The following is a 20,771-nucleotide window of genomic DNA, read 5'->3' on the forward strand; positions in this document are numbered from 1 at the left end:
CCTCTTTGTGGCTTTATGAGGCTAAAGAGATGAGATATTTGCCCCATCCTATCCCATGCCCAATGGAGGGATAGAAATAGGATAACTGCTAGAGACATTCCTGTTCAAAAACGGAGAAAAGGAGTCCTAGCTGATTTGGCTCAGTGGATGGAGCGTTGGTCTGTTGACTGAAGGGTCCCAGGTTCAATTCCAGTCAAGGGCACATGCCTGGGTTGTGGGTGCTGTGAGAAATGCTCCTGTTGAGGCAGCCAATCAATGATTCTCATCATCATCATCATCATCTCTCTCTCTCTTTCTTTCTCCCTCGCTCTCTCTCGCTCTCTCTCTCTCTCTCTCTCTCTCTCTCCCACTCCCCCCCCTTCCACCAGAAATCAATAAATATATATTTAAAAAATCAAAAATGGAGAAAATGGGAGGCAAAGGAAATCCCTGGTCCACAGAAGTTCCAAAATGCAGCTGGCTAGATGTTGCAAGCTCCCTGGTCAGGGTTTAAGGCCGGAGAATAACTCCATGACTTTTGGCTGCACCCCACAGGCTCCTGCTTCTGCCTCTGAGCCACCCTTCTTCTCTCAAAAGGCAGTGATGTTGGCACCTGGGAGTGTTCCCGGCCTGCTTCCTTCAGTAACATTTGGAGGCCCAGCAGCCTTTTCTCATTGTGTACGTCTCTGCCCCTTTCAGACCAAGCTCGCAAAGTTTCTGCTTATACGGTTTTCTCAAAAACATGTGGATCTCACTTGGGTTCATGCCATTCAACAAATTCATTTTCACAGATCTCCTTAAGAGTAGTGTTTCTCTAGCTTGGGCTCCTGCTGGGGGTCAATGCTCTTCAACTTCTGACGACCCTACTGTTTGATTGGAAAGGATGGAAGAAGCATTTAATTGACCGAATTCTCTTATCCTTTGATCTAAAAAAAAAACAAACAAAACAAAAAACCACAAAATTTTTATTTATTTCTGAGAGGAATGGAGAGGGAGAGGGAGAGAGAAACATCAGTGATAAGAATCATTGACCAGCTGCCTCCTGCATGCAAACGCTGGGATTGAGCCCACAACCAGGCATGTGCCCTGATTGGGAATTGAACCATGACCTCCTGATTCATAGGTTGATGCTCAACCACTGAGCCATGCTGGCTGGGTGTATGCCCTGATTTTTAGTGAGAAACTTTTCATATATTTGTGAGCCATACATGGATTTCTATTTCTTTTGTTTTTTGGGTTTTGTTTTTTTTGCCAATTTTTCTTTAGATTCAAGTCCTACCCACCTTATTGATATTCTAGAGGCCGGATGCACAAAAATTCATGCACTGGGAGGGGGGTCCTCAGCCTGGCCTGTGCCCTCTCATAGTCTGGGAGTCCTAACGGGATGTCCCACTGCACCTTTGGCCTGCTCCCTGCGGACAGCCTTAGAGGGGAGCTCCCCTGTGGGAGAATCTGCCCCCTGGTGATCAATGCACATCATAGCAACCAGTCATTCCCAGTTGTTCTGCTGTTAGGGTCAATTTGCATATTACCCTTTCATTATATCGGATAGGAGTTCTTTATATAATCCCCTTTCAAACCTTGATTGAGTGTAAGTGCTGCAAATATCTTCCTCCTTTCTGAAGCTCAAACAAGCAATGATGCTATCAGGTCAAACACTATTGCAGTTACTTTCGGGGCTATGGAGCTTGTTTTTAAACCAAAGTAATATATGCGTATAGTTTAAGGAGCCAAACAATAGCTAAAAGTCTACAATAAAATTAGTCTGCTGGTTCCCCTTCTCTCCCCTCTTCTCACCTCCCTCATTCTCCAGAGGCAACCACTTTCAGTTGTTTTTATTTACCTCTATGTTTTTCCATTGTGGGGTGTGTTTTTGAGAGGTTGTTTATAAAAAGCAAGAGAGAGGGAAAGAGAAACATCAATGCGAGAGAGAAACATCGATCAGTTGCCTCCTATACGCACCCCAACAGGGGATTGAACTGGCAACCTGGGTATGTGCCCTGACCAGAATCAAACCAGCGATTTTTTTTATGCATGGGATGATACCCAGCCATCCGAGTCACACCAGCTAGGCCTCTCTCTCTCTCTCTCTCTCTCTCTCTGTATATATATATATATATATATATATATATATATATATATATATATTATTATTGATTTTTTACAGAGAGGAAGGGAGAGGGATAGAGTTAGAAACATCGATGAGAGAGAAACATCGATTAGCTGCCTCCTGGGGATGTGCCTGAAACCAGGATACATGCCCTTGACCGAATCTAACCCGGGACCCCCCAGTCCGCTGGCCGACACTCTATCCACTGAGCCAAACCAGTCAGGCTGCCTCTATATTTAAAATAACACCCATGCTGCTGTCTTTTACTAATCTGACTTAATCGTTATTCATTCATTATGCACCGACTCCCCGTTGAGGAAAGATAATCAGTTATTCCATTATTATGCCTATTAAACACTGTTCACAACTAAGCCATGTGAAGTATTAGGATTGCGTTTTCTTTCTAACATAACTTTTTGTGTCTGACTCATTCTTTCTTATTTGTTTAGCTTTCTCCAGACCTCTGGCCAGTCTTCCCTTACACTGCAGCAGCTCTATCCCAACTGGCTGTGTCTCAGTGTGATGCACAGCAGCTTTTTGAGAAAGGTATGTTCTTGTGTGCTTACTTGCTGACTGGTTCGTTTTTCTTACTTTGAAAGTTTGAAAACACCGTTAAGCTTTATGTGCATTTCATTGATAGCTGGGCTCAGCAGAATTTTATGGGTTAAAAAACATTGTCACTCAGAATTTTGTAAGTGTATCTCCATTACCTTTTACTTTTCAAGGTTGTCATTTAAAAAAAAAAAAATGAAATCCCATCCTGTTCTACCTGAATAAATGTAGTATTTTATTTCTTGAAGACTATTAATGACCATTTCTTTGAGGTTTGCTTCTGCTCGGCCATCTTGAACTTAGAAGTCCCGCCTCCCATAATTAAAATGAAATTTTAAACAGGCGTGTGCCCCTGCCAGTTGGCCTCAGGTCCCCACAGTGGAGGCGCTCAAACTTTAGTGACCATTACAACCCCCTGAGGAGTTTCTAAAAGCTGAGCACTCTCTCCCACCCCGAGATGTGCTGGCACCGTGGGCCTGGGGCAGGGCTCAGGAATGCAAGTCCTCTGTGGCTCCCCCTCAGGAGCTCTCCCGGAAGGAGTCCTGCCTCTGGGCATCTTGGGAATGAAGTCAGGTTACAGTTCTGGCTCCGCCTGAAACATGCAATCCACCTCACCCTTCTGGGCTTTAGCTCCCTCCTCTCCAGGCAGAGATTACATCTGCCTGCCTTCCTCACCTCCGTGTGTGGACTAAGTGAGAAGTCGCCTGAGGAAACCCCTGTCCACACCGCCCTCTCACTACATCAGGGAAAACTGGAACCATGTGTGCTGCCCTCCCAGCAGAGGACTGTGTCCAAGACCTACTGTGTGCCATTCGGACCTGCTTGACCTGCGGCCTCAGCCCATCAGGGTCACCTGCTGAGGGCTGAGTCCACCTCCCAAGATCCCGACCGCATAGGTCTGGAGTGGGGCCCGAGCATCTGTCTGTTCTAAGATGCTTCTTGAATGATTCTCCTGGGCAGCCTCGGCCTAACCGCAGGCTAGGTGATCTGGAAGGCCTTCTCCATTGGTTCTAAAAATAATCCAAGGCCTGCTGGGGATTCCCAGGCCAGAGGCACAGATGGTGGGACCGGATGGGCTGGGGCTACCGCAGCAGATCTTGGCTCCCTCATCTCCGCTCAGCTCCAGCAGGACCCTCTCCCCCGTCGGCCAGGCCCTCAGCTCTCCGTAGTGAGAGCAGCCCACGCTGGAAGGGTCACAGCTGTGCACCTGGCAGGCGGCCCTGAGACACGGAGCCACGCAGCCTGCTGAGCTCCGGGCGGGCAGCTGCAGGTGGGGCAGCCGCTCGGCTGCCTTGGAGGGGGCTCTGTGCAGAAGCACGTTCCCAAACCTTGCAGTGTAAGGGCTTCCAACTAGAAGGTGCTGCATTTAAAAAAAAAATTTTTTTTTGTAAAAAGTCTTTTGCATTCATTAAGTAACATACAATCAATATGGAAAACTTCAAAAACACAGAACAAGGTAAGAAAAGAAAGAACAACCCCAAATCACACAAAATACTACCACCCAGCCATGATCTCATTTAGCATTTTTGGAATATTTCCAAATGTCTATACACGTCATGACCTGACAGTGACATTGCTGACTGTTTACTCCAGGGCAGGCCAAAGCCAAGCCTCCCCTTGAGTTACCTTTTGAGATCACTACAGGACCCAAGGGGGCAAGAACTCAGACAACTCCGTTCTTACGGGGAGAAACGGGCAGGAGACTGCCCCCCGTTGTTACCTGAAGGTGCGAGACTTCAGGCCCAGGGCGGTGTGAGTCCTCGTTCTATCATTCACACCTACCGACCGCTCAGCAGCTGAGGCACATGGTAAAGGCATGTCCTTCAAAAAGATGCCATCTTTATCCTTCCCTTCCTATCTCCGGGCCTTTCCTCCAAATCAGTAAAATGCGTCTATAGTCTACCCGCTGGGAGGGTCAGCTCGTAAAGAAAAGCCACTCAAAGGGCGGTGCCATTCTTCCCCTGACATTTCGACAATAATGGGTTCATATTGTCTCAGATGTTATTGTTCAATGCGGTGTCTCAACTTGACAATTTTAAAATATCACACACAAAGCCGAAACCGGTTTGGCTCAGTGGATAGAGTATCAATCTGCGGCCTGAAAGGTCCCAGGTTCGATTCCAGTCAAGGGCATGTACCTTGGTTGCGGGCACATCCCCAGTGGGGAGTGTGCAGGAGGCAGCTGGTCGATGTTTCTCTCTCATTGATGTTTATAGCTCTCTATCCCTTCCTCTTCCTCTCTGTAAAAAAAAAAATCAATAAAATATATATATATTTTAAATATCACACACATGCATCTGAGGAGTTTTAAGGCGCTCACAGGCCTTGACTCAGTAGTCCCATTTCTCGAAACCTCTCCCGAGGAAACCCAGAGGCAGTGGAAACCTATTTACAAAACCATTGCAGCATTATTTCAAATGGTGGGAAATACTGAAGAAAAAACCATTTGGATATATACCATGCAGACTTGGGGAAACCATGCCAGCACTAAAAATCACATGATAAAGTATATTTCATGGCAAGTGAAGATATTTTCAGAATATGGAAATCGGAAAAAAAAAATAGGGTATGATCCTGATTTGCGTAAAGTTTGCAAAATAAATCCAAATACGCTTTTTGGAAGTTGAGTCTTCTTGTTACCCAATAACACAGAAAGGGGGCCAGAGCTCTCCAAATGCGTGGCGTGCATCTAGGAAAGCCTGAATTCAAGCACGGCTTATGACACACTCGTAGTCTCTCTGTAGGTGTGAGGGCCTGACGGATGGTGCAGAGAATGGCAGCTGAACAAGTTCAAGGAGAGGCCTGTGTGAGGGCCAGAAGGGACCTGCCCTAGGAAGATCCTGAGTCATGGCAAAAAACACAAAAACCTGTTCCGGACACGCGCTCAAAACCACAGTGCGAAGGTGGAGCCTCTGGATCACACATGCCAGTTGCTTCTCTTCTGGGGAGCCATGGGGTGCATCACCCTGGAGAGCAGCAGAGGGCTGTGTTCACTAAACGATGGCTAATGATACTCCTGAGCATAGCTGGAGTTTGCAAATTTGACTAGGAACAGCCTAGAAGAATGACCCAGGTAACTTATGCTTTCATTTTTTTCATTATGAAAATATCAGCAAATAGGTTTGTATATTTATATTTCTACACTTCTCTTACCCAAAGAATAGTATACTATGCACTATCCTGTTCCTTCCTCCTTTCCCATTTATCCATAGAGATAGATGGGTATCTTAGGCAGCTAGAGCTGCCATTACAAAATACCACAGACTGGGTGGTGTATACAACAAAAAATAATTTTCTCACAGTTCTAGAGGCTGGAAGTCCAAGATCAAGATGCCAGCATGGTTGGTTCCTGGTGAGGACTCTCTTCTTATCTTGTAGATTGCCACCTGCTCTCTATAGCCTCACACGGTAGGGAGACAAAGTAAGTTTTCTGGTGTCTCTTCTTATAAGGGCACTAATCCCATCATGAGGGCCCCACCCTCTCGACCTCATCTAAACTTGAAGGCCCTATCTCAAATACCATCATATTAGGGGTTAGGGCTTCAATATGCACTTTTTTTTTTTTTCTTATAAGGGAAATGGTTCAGACCATAGCAATAGGTAATCTTCTCATTGCTTTTCACATTGATATATTACTCCATTGCATGACTATAACCTTCAACCAGACACTTTTTAATGGACATTTGTGGTTTTCATGGTCTTTTTATAATTATAAATAGTTCTGCAATGAGCTCCTTGTTTGCATGCATTTCATAATTTTACCTGTGAGTCTTTGGGAAAGATTCTTAGAAGTAGGATTGCTAAATCAAAGGGTGAACACATATTTAATTTTGCTGCATTTTGCCAAATCGCCTTGAGAGAGCCTGACTCCCTGCATCTCACCATCAGAGTATGTTATCAAACTTTTGGATTTTTGCCAATCTGATAGAGGAGAAATGTTATCTTAGGGTAATTTTAATATGCACTTCCCTTATTATGAAAAACATTGAGCATCTTTGCTATTTTCATTTCTTTTTCTATTAACTATGTCCATATATTTTCTCATTTTAAAAATCAAGAACACTTTATATATTAGTAGTATCAGCCCTTTGCGAATTAACTTTTTCCAGTTTATCAATTTGTCTTTTGAAAATGTTTGGTGATCTCTCTCCGTCTCTCTGTCCTTAAAAATATACAGGCATGCCTCATAAATATTGTGGGTTCAGTTCCAGATGTCTGCCACAAAGTGACTGCTACAGTAAAGAGTGACAAGCTTTTTGGTTTCCAAGTGCATGTAAAAGTTATGTTTACACTATACTACAACCTATTAGGTGTGCAATAACGTTATATATTTAAAAACCCATGCATAAACCCTAATTTAGAAAATAGCTTATTGCTAAACAATGTTTCTGCACTTTCCAGCAAGAAATCTTTCTCTCTCTCTCTCTCTCTCTCTCTCTCTCTCTCTCTCTCTCTCTCTCTTTCTGATAGAAGATCTTGCCTCGATATTGAAGAAGGAGAGTCCTCAGGTCTGTTCTGTCCCAAAACTGTTGAAGCAAGAGGTACATCTTCAGGACAGATGGGCATGTTGCTAAAAGAAACATTTTATCTCTTCCTTCTCAGTGATTATATCTCTTATCTAACATGCTTCCTCTTGTATAATACGTGTTGGCTAATACTTCCAAAATGCTGTTAAATCACAGTAAAGAGAGTAGCATTATTCCTGATTTCAACATGCTACCTTATGTAAGATAACTGTTGGGTAGTTATATATATATATAGTCAGATTTGAGTTGTGTCACATGCCTTTTTTTACGTTGTCTTGTGGGTTCCCCTGGAAGTAGACAAGAGATTGTGTATAGATAGTTTTTTGGGGAAGGTGGTCCCAGGAAATAAGAGTGAGGGACAAGAGAGAGTGAACCAGGGCAAAAGGGAAAGCCAGTGATACAAGGACTATTAATAAACTGGTCACCACTACAGGCTGCGAGGGCTGATTCTGTGGGGCTATCGGAGAAGCTTTATGAAATGTCCTTCCAAATTGTTTGCCGGGTAATGAAAGAGGGAAGCTTGCACCCCGCATTGATCAGGTTACCTCATATTTCGGGGCTGCACACAGATGAACGCTGAGAAGGTTTCTGCAGGCATCCCACGGCACCACAGCGCAGTCGCCCGCAGCAGACTGTAGTGTGTTACCTCGCAGTGTCTATGGGTCAGAGTGCAGGAGTAGCTTAGCTGGGTGGTTCCGGCTCAGGACCTCCCATGTGGTTACAGTCAAGACACCCCCAGTTCCCGCAGTCATTGGAAGGCCTAATTGGTGCTGAGGACTCTCATTCTAGATGGCTCGCTCACACGGCTGTCGCCAGGAAGCCTCACACGATGGGCCTCTCCGGTGGTTGCTTGAGGGTCCTCACAACATGGCTGCTGACTTCCCTGAGAGCAAGTGGTCTGCAACGGCAGATAAATTAGGCTCTAACTTCGGAGGCAAGAAATATTAAAGAATTTGTGGACAAATTTTGAATTCAGCACACCATCCTGATATAGTCCAAATAGATCTGTACTAGAAGAATGGACTGGTGAATATAATGGAATCAGGGGCATAGGAAGGGAGTGGACTGACAATTCTCAGTGGGAAAGGGTGTGGGAAGAGATTGGACAAAAGACTTACACCTATGGATGAAAATAGTAGTGGGGGGTAAGGGCATGGGGTGGGGAATCGGGTGGAGGGGAGTTATGAGGGGGGAAAAAGAGGAACACCTGTAATAATCTGAACAATAAAGATTTATTTAAAAAATAAAATAAAATAGCCGGGACCGGTTTGGCTCAATGGATAGAGCGTCAGCTTGGGGACTGAAGGGTCCCGGGTTCGATTCCGGTCAAGGGCATGTACCTTGGTTGTGGGCATGTCCCCAGTAGGGGGTGTGCAAGAGGCAGCTGATCCATGACTCTCTCTCATCGATGTTTCTAACTCTATCTCTCTCCCTTCCTCTCTGTATAAAATCAATAAAAAATATATTAAAAAATAATAATAAAAAATAAAAAATAAAATAGAGAAACTTGTATTATGTCACACACAAAAAAAAGATTTTCTTTTTGCTTTTGGATTTCAGCAGTTAGGCTATGATTATGGTATGCTTTTGGTTTTTGTTTGTTTGTTTGTTTATATCTTCCTGGCATCTGTCTAGTTTCCTAAATCATCTGTCTTGATGTCTTCAATAAATGTTGAAAAATTCCCAACTGGAATCTCTTCAAATATTACTTCTGCCCATTTCATTTTTCTTTTTCTGAACTCTAATTAAACGTAATTTAGACATTTTCACTACATTCAAATGTCTCTTGTACACTTTTTTGGTTTTTCATCCTTTCTTTCTCTCTGTGCTTCTACCTGGGATATTGTATACTAACTGATTGTGGTAGGCAAAATTTTAATATAGTTCACATGACTTCTGTCTTCTAGGGTTACTCCATGATTATGTTATGTTATATATGTGTAGACATATGTTGTCAACTCTTTTGGCTACATACTAGAACTGGAATTGCTGGGTCATATGGTAACTATGTTTAGCAATATGATGAACTGCCATATAGATTTCCAAAGCAGGTGCACCATTTTTACGTTGCCACCAGCAGTGTATAAGGCTTCCAATTTGTTTACCCCCTCACCACCGCTTGTTATTATCTCTCTTTTAGCTACCGTACTGGATGTGAAATGGGTTCTCATTGTGGTTTTGATTTGACTTCTCAGATAAATAATAATGTTGAACAACTTTTCATGGGCTTTTTGGCCATTTGCTTATCTATTTTGGATAAATGTCTATTCAGATTCTTTGCCAATTTAAAAATTGGGTTATTGCTTCTTTTATTAGTGAGTTATAATAGTTCTTTATATATGCTAGATTCAATTCCATTATCAGGAAAATTATTTGTAAAAATTCCCTCTCATTTTGTGGGTTGTCTTTTCACCTTCGTCATGGTGTCCTTTGAAGCACAAAAAAAATTAACTTTGGTGATATCTAATTTACTAACTTCTTTGTTCTACTTGTATTTATGGTGTCAGATCAGCTGCAAATTTATGTGAAAATGCAGACCTTTTTGTTTTAACTTCTGGCAACATGGGAAATTTTTAAAGCAGCTCAACAGTCTTTGTGATTTAAAAATAAAACATTAGCTGTCATCAAGATGACTTTACTGCAGTCTAAGTTTCACATATAAGGGATTTTTTTCGCCTTTTAGTTGTAGGTTAATTTATTTAGTAACATTATCAAGACTAAAGTATTGTAGCAAAAAGTATTTTTTAAAGTGATTTACTGTTTGATGACACTTGAGAGCAGTTGTTCCTGTTTTAAAAATTTCAATCTCAGTTCTGAGCTAAAAAAAAAAAAAAACTCAATAAAAATATGCTACTGCTGTCCTAACTGGTTTGGCTCGGTGGATAGAGCATTGGCTCGCGGACTCAAGGGTCCCAGATTTGATTCCGGTCAAGAGCATGTACCTTGGTTGCGGGCACATCACCAGTGAGGAGTGTGAAGGAGGCAGCTGATTGATGTTTCTCTCTCATCGGTGTTTCTAACCTTCTATCTCTCTCCCTTCCTCCCTGTAAAAAAATCAATAAAATATTATATATATATATATATATATATATATATATATATATATATATATATTTTACTGCTAAGTCATTAAACTGCTGTGTCATAGGGCAAATCAGGTTATTCAGCTTCTATTTCTGAAAAAAATTTTTATCATCACAAAACTGATGATAGTGAAATCTACAAGAACAAATACAGTTCACCATCAATATTACTAGTTCAGTCCTGGCCGGTTTTGCTCAGTGGATAGAGCATTGGCCTGCGGGCTGAAGGGTCCCAGTCTCGGGCACATACCTCGGTTGCAGGCTGCTCCCTGGTTGGGGTGCGTGCAGGAGGCAACCAATTGATGTGTCTCTCTCACATCGAAGTTTCTCTCTCTGTCTCTCCCTCTCTCTTCCACTCTCTCCAAAAATCAATGCGAAAATATCCTTGGGTGAGGATTAAAAAGAAAAAATACTGCCAAGTCCGGTTTGGCTCAATGGATAGAGCGTCGACTTGGGGACTGAAGGGTCCCGGGTTCGATTCTGGTCAAGGACATGTACCTTGGTTGCGGCATATCCCCAGTAGGGGGTGTGCAAGAGGCAGCTGATCGATGACTCTCTCTCATCGATGTTTCTAACTATCTCTCTCCCTTCCTCTCTGTACAAAATCAATAAAATATAAAAATTAAAAAAGAAAAAGAAAAAAATACTACTGGCTCAGTGACAAGTAATAGATTCAAGTATTTCTGCAAAGTACTTGTGGTGAATGATATAATGAACACCACAGGCTATAAACACCTTGCTTTGTAAATTTCTCCAGGTAAGCCTTTTTCTGCCACACCTATACTTTAACTCTATCAGTGGTAATACATCTTAGGTTGCACTGAATTAGTTTTCTCAACTTCTCTGAAAATATTCTTGCTTGTAGCTGTTCATCAGTCACTTCAGATTTGTCACTGACCCTATAAATAAGCAATAATTGAATAGTACTGTCAACATGCACTGAATGGCCATATTATTATGATCTCTGAACACATAATAATCTGGCCACTCAGTGTGTGTGTGTGTGTGTGTGTGTGTGTGTGTGTGTGTGTGTGTATATATATATATATATATATATATATATATATATATATATATATATATATTAGAGGCCTAGCGCATGAATTCATGCTGGGTGGGGTCCGGCCAGCCTGGCCAGGAGGAGGGAACATGGGCGGTTGGCCGGCCTGCCTGCTGGAGGAAATCCTGGTTGAGGAGACAATTTGCATATTAGCCTTTGATTATATAGGATATACACTGAGTGGCCAGATTATTATGCGTTCAGAGATCACAATAATCTGGCCACTCAGTGTACATGACACTCAAAACACTGCCTCACTGCAAAGTGCGGTGAGCGAGCAAAGGCCTAATGCAATGAGAGCACCACATACAGGCTTTGTTGCACCTTCTGAACTCTGGCATTATATTGTGTGAAAGCAACCACAGGCAATATGGAAATTAGCGAGTATGTTTATCATCCAATAAAACTTCATTAACACTGAAATTTGAATTTCATATAATTTTCATATGATAAACTATTATCCTTCTTTGATTTTGGGGGAACCATTGAAAAATGTAAAACACATTCTGAGCTGACAGACCCTCCAGATTCTGGCTATGGTTTGCCTGCTCTAGACAGTTGCTTTTTGTTTGGCCACTATGGCTGATGCTGCAAATCACCAAATGTTTGGAGGGGATAAAACAGCAGTAAATGTGAATTCATTTTAATGAACTTCCCCTCTCTTTGGTACTTGACTCCTTAAGTCCCGGCTGATTTGGTTGTTTCTAATGCCTTCAAATCAGCTCGGTGCTGCTGTTGTTGTTGGTTTTTTTTTTTTAAATATATTTTATTGATTTTTTAGAGAAGAAAGCAGAGAGATAGAGAGCCAGAAATGTCGATGAGAGAGAAACATCAACCAGCTGCCTCCTGCACATCCCCTACCGGGGATGTGCCCGCAGCCAACGTACATGCCCTTTACCGGAATCGAACCCGGGACCTTTTAGTCCGCAGACCGACGCTCTACCACTGAGCCAAACCGGTTTTGGCTATTGGGTATTTTTTAAGTGTTCTTGGTGGAAGGGACGGTCTGACCTCCATACTTTGCTAGAACGGAAAGCAAAGTCTATGTAGGTTCATAGTAACGATACTCTCACTATCATGAGCCCCTTTCCACACATACTTCCACACTGCCAGAGCATTACATTAACCGAGTGCACCAGGGTTTTTTAAAAAACAATTCCGTATTTGGAGACATTGAAATTGTTTTCACTGTGATGAAGACAAAGCTACAGGTTTCCTTGTGTACCTGGTTATTTCTTAGTATAAAATCCTCGAGGTGCCCAGGTGAGTCAAAGGTTCACACTTCTGAAGGTTTTTCCTTCAGGCATGTTACGCAATGGCTTGCCCAGAAGCTTACTTTTCTGCACAGGGGCCAATGCTGGGTGTTACTATTTGATGCTACATTTGCCAATCTGATAGATGAAAAATTGTATCTCTGTGCTCTTTTAATTTGCATTTCTTGGAGGTTGATAGGTGTGGTAAATGAATAATGCCTCACTCCAAAGATATGTCCCTGCACTAGTCCCCAGAACCTGTGAGTGCTACCTTCTAAATGTCCACTGGCGGTTGTTGGCCCCAATTCAATGCCAACAGGAGTCCCCACTTTGGGGTGTGGTGACGAAGGAAACTATTTTGTTCAAACAGCTCGGCTGTGATACAGCACAGCTGGGAGCGCAGCATGGCGGTGGAACAGCCCGGTGGTGCCAGGGTTCAGTTATGAAGCAGCACAGTTGTGAAACAGCCTGTCTGTGAAGTGGCCCTGGGGTGAGGTGGCCCTGGGGCAAGACTATTCTGCAAATAGACAGCTCTGCACTATTCCACCTGCTGGTGTCAGCCCCAGGTTAGCGCCAGGTCAGCACGAGCTGGGAAAGCCAGCCTTTGGTGTAAAGAGAAAGTGCGCACCCCAAGCCAGAGGGGAGCAGACTTATATACACTGAGTGACCAGATTATGACCTCTGAACGCATAATAATCTGGCCACTCAGTGTGTACACACACACACACACACACACACACACACACATAGAGGTATAGAGGCCCGGTGCATGAATTCATGCAAGGGTGGGGTCTGGCCAGCCTGGCCTGGGGAAGGGACATGGGCAGTTGGCCAGTTTGCCAACTGTTCAAACTCCTGGTCGAGGGGACAATTTGCACATTGGCTTTTTATTATATACGATATACACTGAGTGGTCAGATTATTATTCATTCAGAGATCATAATAATCTGGCCACTCCGTGTAGACACAAGACCCTTCCCCTGGTCCCTGATTGGTCTGTCCTCATGCAAATGAGGATTCCAAACAGTTACAGTTTGATGGGTCCAAAAGGCACTGTCCTGATTGGTCAGGATGGAGCTGCTATGATTGGTGGATGAAATGATGGGAGAGCAGCTTTAACTGTGCCACTCCGATTGGACGGGGAAAGTCTCAGTCATATTGGTTGAAACAGAATTGCAGGAACTCCTTTCTAAGGGCTGGCTCTGAGGGCAGAAACCAGTGCAGGAGGCAGGCAGCTGAGGGTGGGCTTCTCCTTGAAGTGGGCTTGGCGTGGGAGGCCCCTGTGGAGAAATGGCTATTAGGCTCTGTTTTTCACATCTGAGTCCAGTTAGCCACCAGGAACCCTCTCAGTAAACATCTTCTTTCTCAGGGCCCACATAAGGAAAAGGGGTCTGTGCAGATGTGAATTAAGTTAAGGCTGCTGATGGAGCGATTACCCAAGATTATCTGGGTGGGTCCTAAATGACAAGGCAAGAGTTCTTCCTTCTAAGAAGAAACAGCGAGGGAGATTTGTCAGACAAAGGAAAAGGCGATGTGACCACCGAGACAGAAATTGGAGTGATGAGATCTCAAGGAATGTTGGCAGCCAGCAGAAGCTGGAAGAGACAAGGAATATATTCTCCCCAAAGCCTCAGGAGGGAATATGGCCCTGCCAACACCTCGATTTTGATTTAGTGAAACTCATTTTGGACTTACGGCCTCCACCACAGCAAGGGAAAGCATTTCTGGTGTTTTGAGCCACCCAGTTTACGGTGATTTGTGAGAGCAGCGATGGGGAGCTGATACAATAGGCTTTTCATATGTTTGTGGGAGACACGAAAAGCCTTTTGACTTTTAAAAACTTATAAAAATGAAATATCACACAATAATATGAACGGTATAATCCTATTTAGGTGGAAGGAAATCTGAATATTGCATATGTGCTTACACATGTAGGTAACCGCTTGGGAAGATGTCTGGAAGGATGGTCATCAAACCAGTAACAGGAAGGTGTTTAACTGGAGGGAGTCATGGGAAGGGGGGAAGAGGAAAGTTTACTTTTTACTCAAGATACATCTATATTGTTTGAAAAAGTTTCCTCAGGCTGTATTCACGAGCTGTGTAGGAAACTAGAGAAGGCATATCTGCTTGTTGTAAAACATGTAGGAAGTAGAAAACAAAACGGCCTCTCTCCTCTCATCTAGCCCATTCCCCAGAAATTCTGATAATAATTTGGTGTGCACCTTCTCAGGCTTTTTCTATGCAGAAACAGACATATGTAATTTTAAAAAGGTATTTGTTGATTTTAGGGAGAGAGGGAGACCAATTTGTTGTTCTATTTATTTGTGCATTCATTGGTTGCTTCTGTGTCCTGACAGGGTATCGAACCCACAACCTAGGCATATTGAAACGGACTGAACTAACCGGCAAGAGTGATTAAAAAAAAAAAAAAAAAAAAGGAGTGAGTGTCATATACAAAAACTGATAGTGGCTACCTTTCCTTAAAGGGCGTTTCTCCAAAATCATTCCAGGATGTGCACGTGCAGCGGCCTCATTCTGCTGATCTGGCAAGAAAGACCCAGAACTCATTTTACAGACCTCCCTGCTCCTTTGTACCTTCTTGTATCTGTGCCCTCGTCCATCTGTGGGTGGATCGCTCCAGAAGACTCCTCTGCCGGTTGTTTTAAATTATCTCCCTCCTGCCTTCCAGTCTGCTTTTAAAACTTATGCTCCCACCTGTAGTTCCCCACTGGGGATGACAACAAGATCCACTTTTTCACACTTTCCCAACCTGGTTTGAGAGGGATGTTATATTCATGCAATTGGAACAGGCATTTAAGTATGAGGCTGGCTGTTTTTAAGAAAAAAATTTTTTTTTATCCCATTTACGCATGGGCTACCGAGGCCGACTTGTGAACGGCTCCAGAGGTCACTGGCAGAGGATTTTCCTTCCAAGGAACCAAATGCGAATCCTCTCCGCACCCAAGACCCTAAGTTATTTGGTTCAGGACCGAGCACGGAACCTTGAGGTGAAAGTGGTCTCTGGGATTTCAGGGGACCTGGGACCTGGGACACCTGCAGAAGGTACAAAGCCTGGACGAGGGCGGGGAGCACTATGATTGAAGCAGGGAGGAGGAGCGGGAGCTGCCCAGCACACCCCGGCTGCATGCATCTTCCTCATCCTCTGCTCCGTGCAGCCGGGAGGGAGCCGTGCCGGGCGGTACCCGCGCCCCGGAGGAGAGGTCCAGGCGGCGGGAGCGGCCGGCGGGTCTGCGCGTCCGCAGCTTCCCCACAGGGGGCAGTGCCGCCCGCGCGCCGCGCCGGGAGGGGTGCGGAGTCCGCGCGGAGTTCTGGGGGAGATCTGGAAGAAAGTTAGGGGCTGCCTGGGGGGTGGGGGTGGGGGCGGGCCTCCAGCGGCTCGCGGGCGGATGCGGGGAGGGCCGCCGGGGGCGCGAGGTGGGGCGCCGGGGCGAGTGTGGGGGGCGAGGGCGGGCGGGGCGCGCGGCGGGAGGCGCAGCCCCCGGAAGGTGTGAGCGGCGGCGGGCGTGCGAGTGTGAATGCGAGGGAGTGTGTGCGCGCCCGGGCCGGCGGGGCTCCGCGCGGCGGGCGCGGGTGTCAGCTTGCAGCCGGGCTCCTCCCTCCGGCCCCCCTGCCCGGCCCAGCGCGGCGGGGCCCTCCTTCCTGCCCCGCTCGCCCCTCCCCGGCGGGCCAGGCGCTGGGACGCCCCGGCGGAGCAGGCGGTGGCGGCGGCGAGTTGGGGAGCCCTGGGCTCGGCGCGTCCGGAGGGGCCCGAGCCGAGCCGCCCCCGCCCGGCCCGGCCGCGCCGGCCCCGCGTCCCCGGGCCCCGCCCTGTCAAACTTTGTTGCTCCTGCTGCGGCGGCGGCGGCGGCGGCGGCGAGCGGAGCGGCCGGGCGAGCGGGAGGGAGGGGCGCCGGGCCGGGCCGGGCCGGGCGGGCGGCGCGGGGCGCGGAGCGGCGGCCCCGGCCCGCGGCCCCACCATGCCCCAGCTCGGCGGCGGCGGCGGCGGCGGCTCGGGCGCCGGGGCGGCCGGCGGAGGGGACGACCTCGGGGCGAACGACGAGCTGATCCCCTTCCAGGACGAAGGGGGCGAGGAGCAGGAGCCGAGCAGCGACAGCGCCTCGGCGCAGCGGGACCTGGACGAAGTCAAGTCGTCCCTGGTCCACGAGTCGGAGAACCAGAGCAGCAGCTCGGACTCGGAGGTAAGGCGGCTCCGGCGGCTCCGGCCCCGCGGACCCCGGCCCGGCGCCCGCTCACCCGCCCTCGCCTTTGTGTCTCCTCCGCAGGCGGAGAGGCGCCCGCAGCCCTCCCGGGACGCCTTCCAGAAGCCGCGGGACTACTTCGCCGAAGGTACGTGCCGGGCCGGGCAGCCCCCGTTCCCGGGCCCCCGCGGGGCTCCGAGCCTCAGGTCGGGCCGCCCCGGTCCCCCGCGTCCCCGGTTCCCCGCTCTCCGCCCGGTCCCGGGGCGCGCGCTCGGGCGCCCGGGTCCCCGTCCAGGGGCCCCTGCCTCTCGGCCTCACCCCGCCTTGCTCTTGCCCGCAGTGAGAAGGCCCCAGGACGGCGCGTTCTTTAAGGGGCCCCCGTACCCCGGATACCCGTTCCTGATGATCCCGGACCTGAGCAGCCCGTACCTCCCCAACGGACCCCTGTCTCCCGGAGGAGCGCGCACGGTGAGCGCCCGGCCGGCCGCGCGGGGCGGGCGGGGGGAGGCCCGGCCGGCGGGGTGCGCCCCCGGGCGCGGCAGCGGGTGGGGGATGGGGCCGCCCCGGAGGATCCGGGCAGAACTCTGCGGAGTTGGAACGACTCTGTGTTAGGCTGCGCTAGCCAGTGCCTGGATGAAAGTTTTAAAAACCCTTTAAACAAACCCCCTTTTTCTGGGGAGAAACTTTGGGGTCCACTTCTGGGGTCTCCTTTGGCTCCCAAAGCCCTTTGCTCCCACGAAGAAGGGAAACTTGGATGCTTGCCGGCGCCGGGCGGGTGGGTCTCGCTTTCCTTCCTGGAAGTGGGTCAGCTTTCCTTGGCGGCTGGGCAGTGGGCCCGGGAGCCGGGTTGGCGACGTTGCCCCCCGACCCCAGGGGCACAGGCCGCGGCGGGTGGGGGTTCCTGAGAAACCCGGCGCGCTGGCGGGTTATCCACACACACACCCCCCTCTGCCCGCCCCCGGCCCGCGCGCGCCGGGCCCCCGCTTCCCGGGGCAGCTCGCTCCTCGGGGGTTTTCAACGCGCTGAGATTTGGAGGGCAAACCCGCGCGGCATTCCTCAAGTGGAGGAACTTGGCTTTTCCCTCCTTTGTTGCCGACCTTTCTCATTTAAAGCGAGCGCCGCGACACTTTAAACCTGTTAATGGGCGCGCATTGTGTGCTGCGCGCTGGCATTTAGAGCCGTGATTAGGCAAATGGACCCGGCCCCAGACGACGTGCAAATGAGGGCGGATTCCATCTCCCCCCTCCCGCCCCCCTTTGCTGGCTCTGAGCTCCCGCCCCCCTGAGTCGCCGGGGGGCGCAGACCCCGGGCTGGCTGGCTGGCTAGGCTTTGTGTTCCCAGGAGCCGCCACCCCAAGCAGGGGGCCCTCTGCCCAGGTGCTGGGTCCGAGGGTAGATCTGGGTGAGCGCCTGTCTGCTACGTGCCAGGCTCTAGCGTGCTGGCCCCTGGGCGGGAGTGGCTCTTCTCTTTCCAGTGGGTTCTTGCTGCGGGGGCAGGAGGCGTTGGCGCCTAAGGAGCAGGGCCGCCGGACAAACGCACTTTGTATTCGTGCAGCCCTTGAATAATAATTATAATTTTAAGGGCCACCTGAGAAACGCTCGGTGCTGAATGGACGGTCCCTGCCTGCTGTCAAGGTCGGTGGGGAGCGGGGGCCTCTGCTGTGGGTTCCATGGTGCGCTCTGCCCTGCCGGCCAGGGAGAGGTGGGGGCTCTGACCCACCGAGGTGGCAGCGGGACCACAGCCCTCACCCACCGGCCCAGCAGGGAAGATCTGCAGCTTTGGCCCTTGTTTCCGAGCATCCCAGGAAGTTCTGAATGTAAACTGGATGGTCCAGTGTACGCTCACATTCGAGGAAAAAAGGTGCGAGTAGAAGTTGAGCCATGCAGGCTGTAGCCGCTTTGTTTAGGTTTTCACCGACTTCTCAGTTCGGGAAGTTTGGGTAGGGTTCCCGTAACTTCCTGTGTTGGGGAGAGGGGTATTGCTGCCAACGTCTCAGTTTCCCATTTCCCATTAGATGCCTGGAGGTGGCATTCGCCAAGGTGAGGGAGCACCGATCCCGGGCCTGGCGCAGACACGTCCCAAACGTGACCAGTTATTTCTCTCCAGCGGGCTATTCCTTCTGCCTACCCGTTTCTTATTCGGGCCTTTGGATTCTTCCTCTTCGGTGACTCTGACATCTGCTCTTCAGGGACAGGTCTTCTGTTTGCCCCAGCCCTGTCCTTCCTTCCTTCTTTCTACCATCTTCCATGTTCTTTTGCCTAAACACTTCCAAGGCGGGTTCTTGGTGATGCGGAGGACTCCTGATTGCCAAATCCAGGCCTGTGTGGGATTCTCGGAGCCCTCCTTGGTGGGGAAGTCAACCTTCTCCCCCTGCATGCTTCCGACTGCCAGCTTATCCTCGCCCCTGCAGCTGTTCCCTGCCCTGGCCCATGTGGCTAACCCTCTGTTCGAGCCTTCGAGGACTCTCACCCTCTCTCTCTTGACCCTTCCCAAGGGACTTAGTGTGACCTAACCCATTCTCATACCTACATTTTGTCTCCCTGGTGATTTGTCGGCAGAAATTTCAGTTCCCTCATTGTTTCTGCGATCTTGAAGTGCCCATCACTGTGTTAGGCCTGCCTGGTTCCAAAGTTAATTGATGTATGGGGACATTTCCTGCAGCTCAGCCAGCTCAATAGAACCTGCTCTTTGACCCTCTCTATCCTTGGGCATCACGGACTGTTAGGATGGCAAGTGAGGAAACCCTTAAGCACTTGTCTGGACTTGAAGGTTGAGATGATGCTTTCCTCTGGGGCTCGGTGTCTCTCAAAGTGTGGTACGCGTACCCCCAGGGGTACGGGAAGAGTTTGGTGGGGGTACGCGTTGCACCGGAGTTCGGTGGGGATATGCACTGCACCGTGCTTAGCTGCGCGTAATTCTACGTTCTCATGAGTACGAGGGGTACTCAGCGTTAAGAAAATTATAGAAGGGGTACACATATGTCAAAAGTTTGGGAAACACTGCGGGTGTGACTAATGTGATTCTCATTGCAGGCAAACGGTAGGCCCTCTGTGGAGGTCCCATCCTCTTAAAGTGGATGTAGATAGGTATGGGATGGAGGGAGGGGGGAGGGAGGCGGCTGCAGGGGGGAGGGGAGTGGCTGGAATGTATAATCTGGTCTCTTTTAGTGCCTAGTTCTGTGTTTGTTTCCTCTCTCAATCTCACAGCCTCAGGCTTTGTTGCTCTAAGGCCTGTGAGTGGTGTAACATTGGGTGACTTCAGTTCTGTGTTGCGCTCACACGTTCTGGAAATACCAAGCCAGGAGCAAAAGCAGGGATTAGCTAGAGTGCTTCGGAGTGTTAATTGACCCTAGGAATAGCAAGCAGCAGGGACTGCGACACCCTCGGCACTGGCAGGGTTCCTGCGGGGAAGGCCTGCGGGGAAGGCCGGGCCGGCCAGTCCTGCTGCCGGACTTACCCCAGGCCTTACCTTTGCCCTCCACTCGGGCTGGCCGGGAGGCTGGGAAGTGGCCTCTTCCTGAGGCTCTTTAGAGAAGAGGTCCCCTTAACCTGGGGTGTGTGCCAAGCCTCCCGGCCGTGATTCATTCCCATCTGGAGCCCTGGGGACCCTGTGGCCTGGGGGAGGAAGGAGTAACTGCCACAAACCATCTCTCACTTCTTCACACGGTCACCCCAAACCATGCCTTCATTCCTGAAAAGGCTTCCCGAGTTTGCTAAACCACCTCGGCGCTGCTGACCAGAATGTTGTTAGGAAAATGTAGGCCAACACAAAAGAAAGTGGAGGTCAAAAATAGTCTTCCCAGTAAAAATAGTTTGCCTAACAAGAGCCAAAAGGGAAATGTTGACTGGTTCGGGGAGCTAGCTGCGAGAGGATGGGGAATGGTTTGACCGTGACCACAATGAGAGCGCTAATGACATTTTGGAGAAGAGCCGCTGCTAGGGAGAGTGCCGAGGAAATCTATACGGACTTTTGTTGGTCCAGTTTATAAACGTAAGAGCTTTTCTCACAC

At 48.6% G+C, this 20,771-nt stretch overlaps 1 protein-coding gene across 1 annotated transcript in view; it reads left to right on the forward strand.

Moving 5' to 3' along the window:
* Window positions 1-16,180: 16,180 nt before the first annotated feature.
* The window catches only part of TCF7L1 (transcription factor 7 like 1), a 161,869-nt gene continuing 157,278 nt past the window's right edge, over window positions 16,181-20,771 (forward strand). Inside the window, exons 1-3 of the mRNA XM_084900233.1 lie at window positions 16,181-16,762; window positions 16,847-16,910; window positions 17,103-17,230. Coding sequence (XP_084756359.1) covers window positions 16,541-16,762; window positions 16,847-16,910; window positions 17,103-17,230 — 414 coding nt within the window. The 5' untranslated portion in view covers window positions 16,181-16,540. The remainder of the gene's footprint in view (window positions 16,763-16,846; window positions 16,911-17,102; window positions 17,231-20,771) is intronic.

The sequence above is a fragment of the Pipistrellus hanaki genome (genome assembly GCF_964339955.1).
Source record: "Pipistrellus hanaki genome assembly, chromosome: 12".
NCBI classification, from domain to species: domain Eukaryota; kingdom Metazoa; phylum Chordata; class Mammalia; order Chiroptera; family Vespertilionidae; genus Pipistrellus; species Pipistrellus hanaki.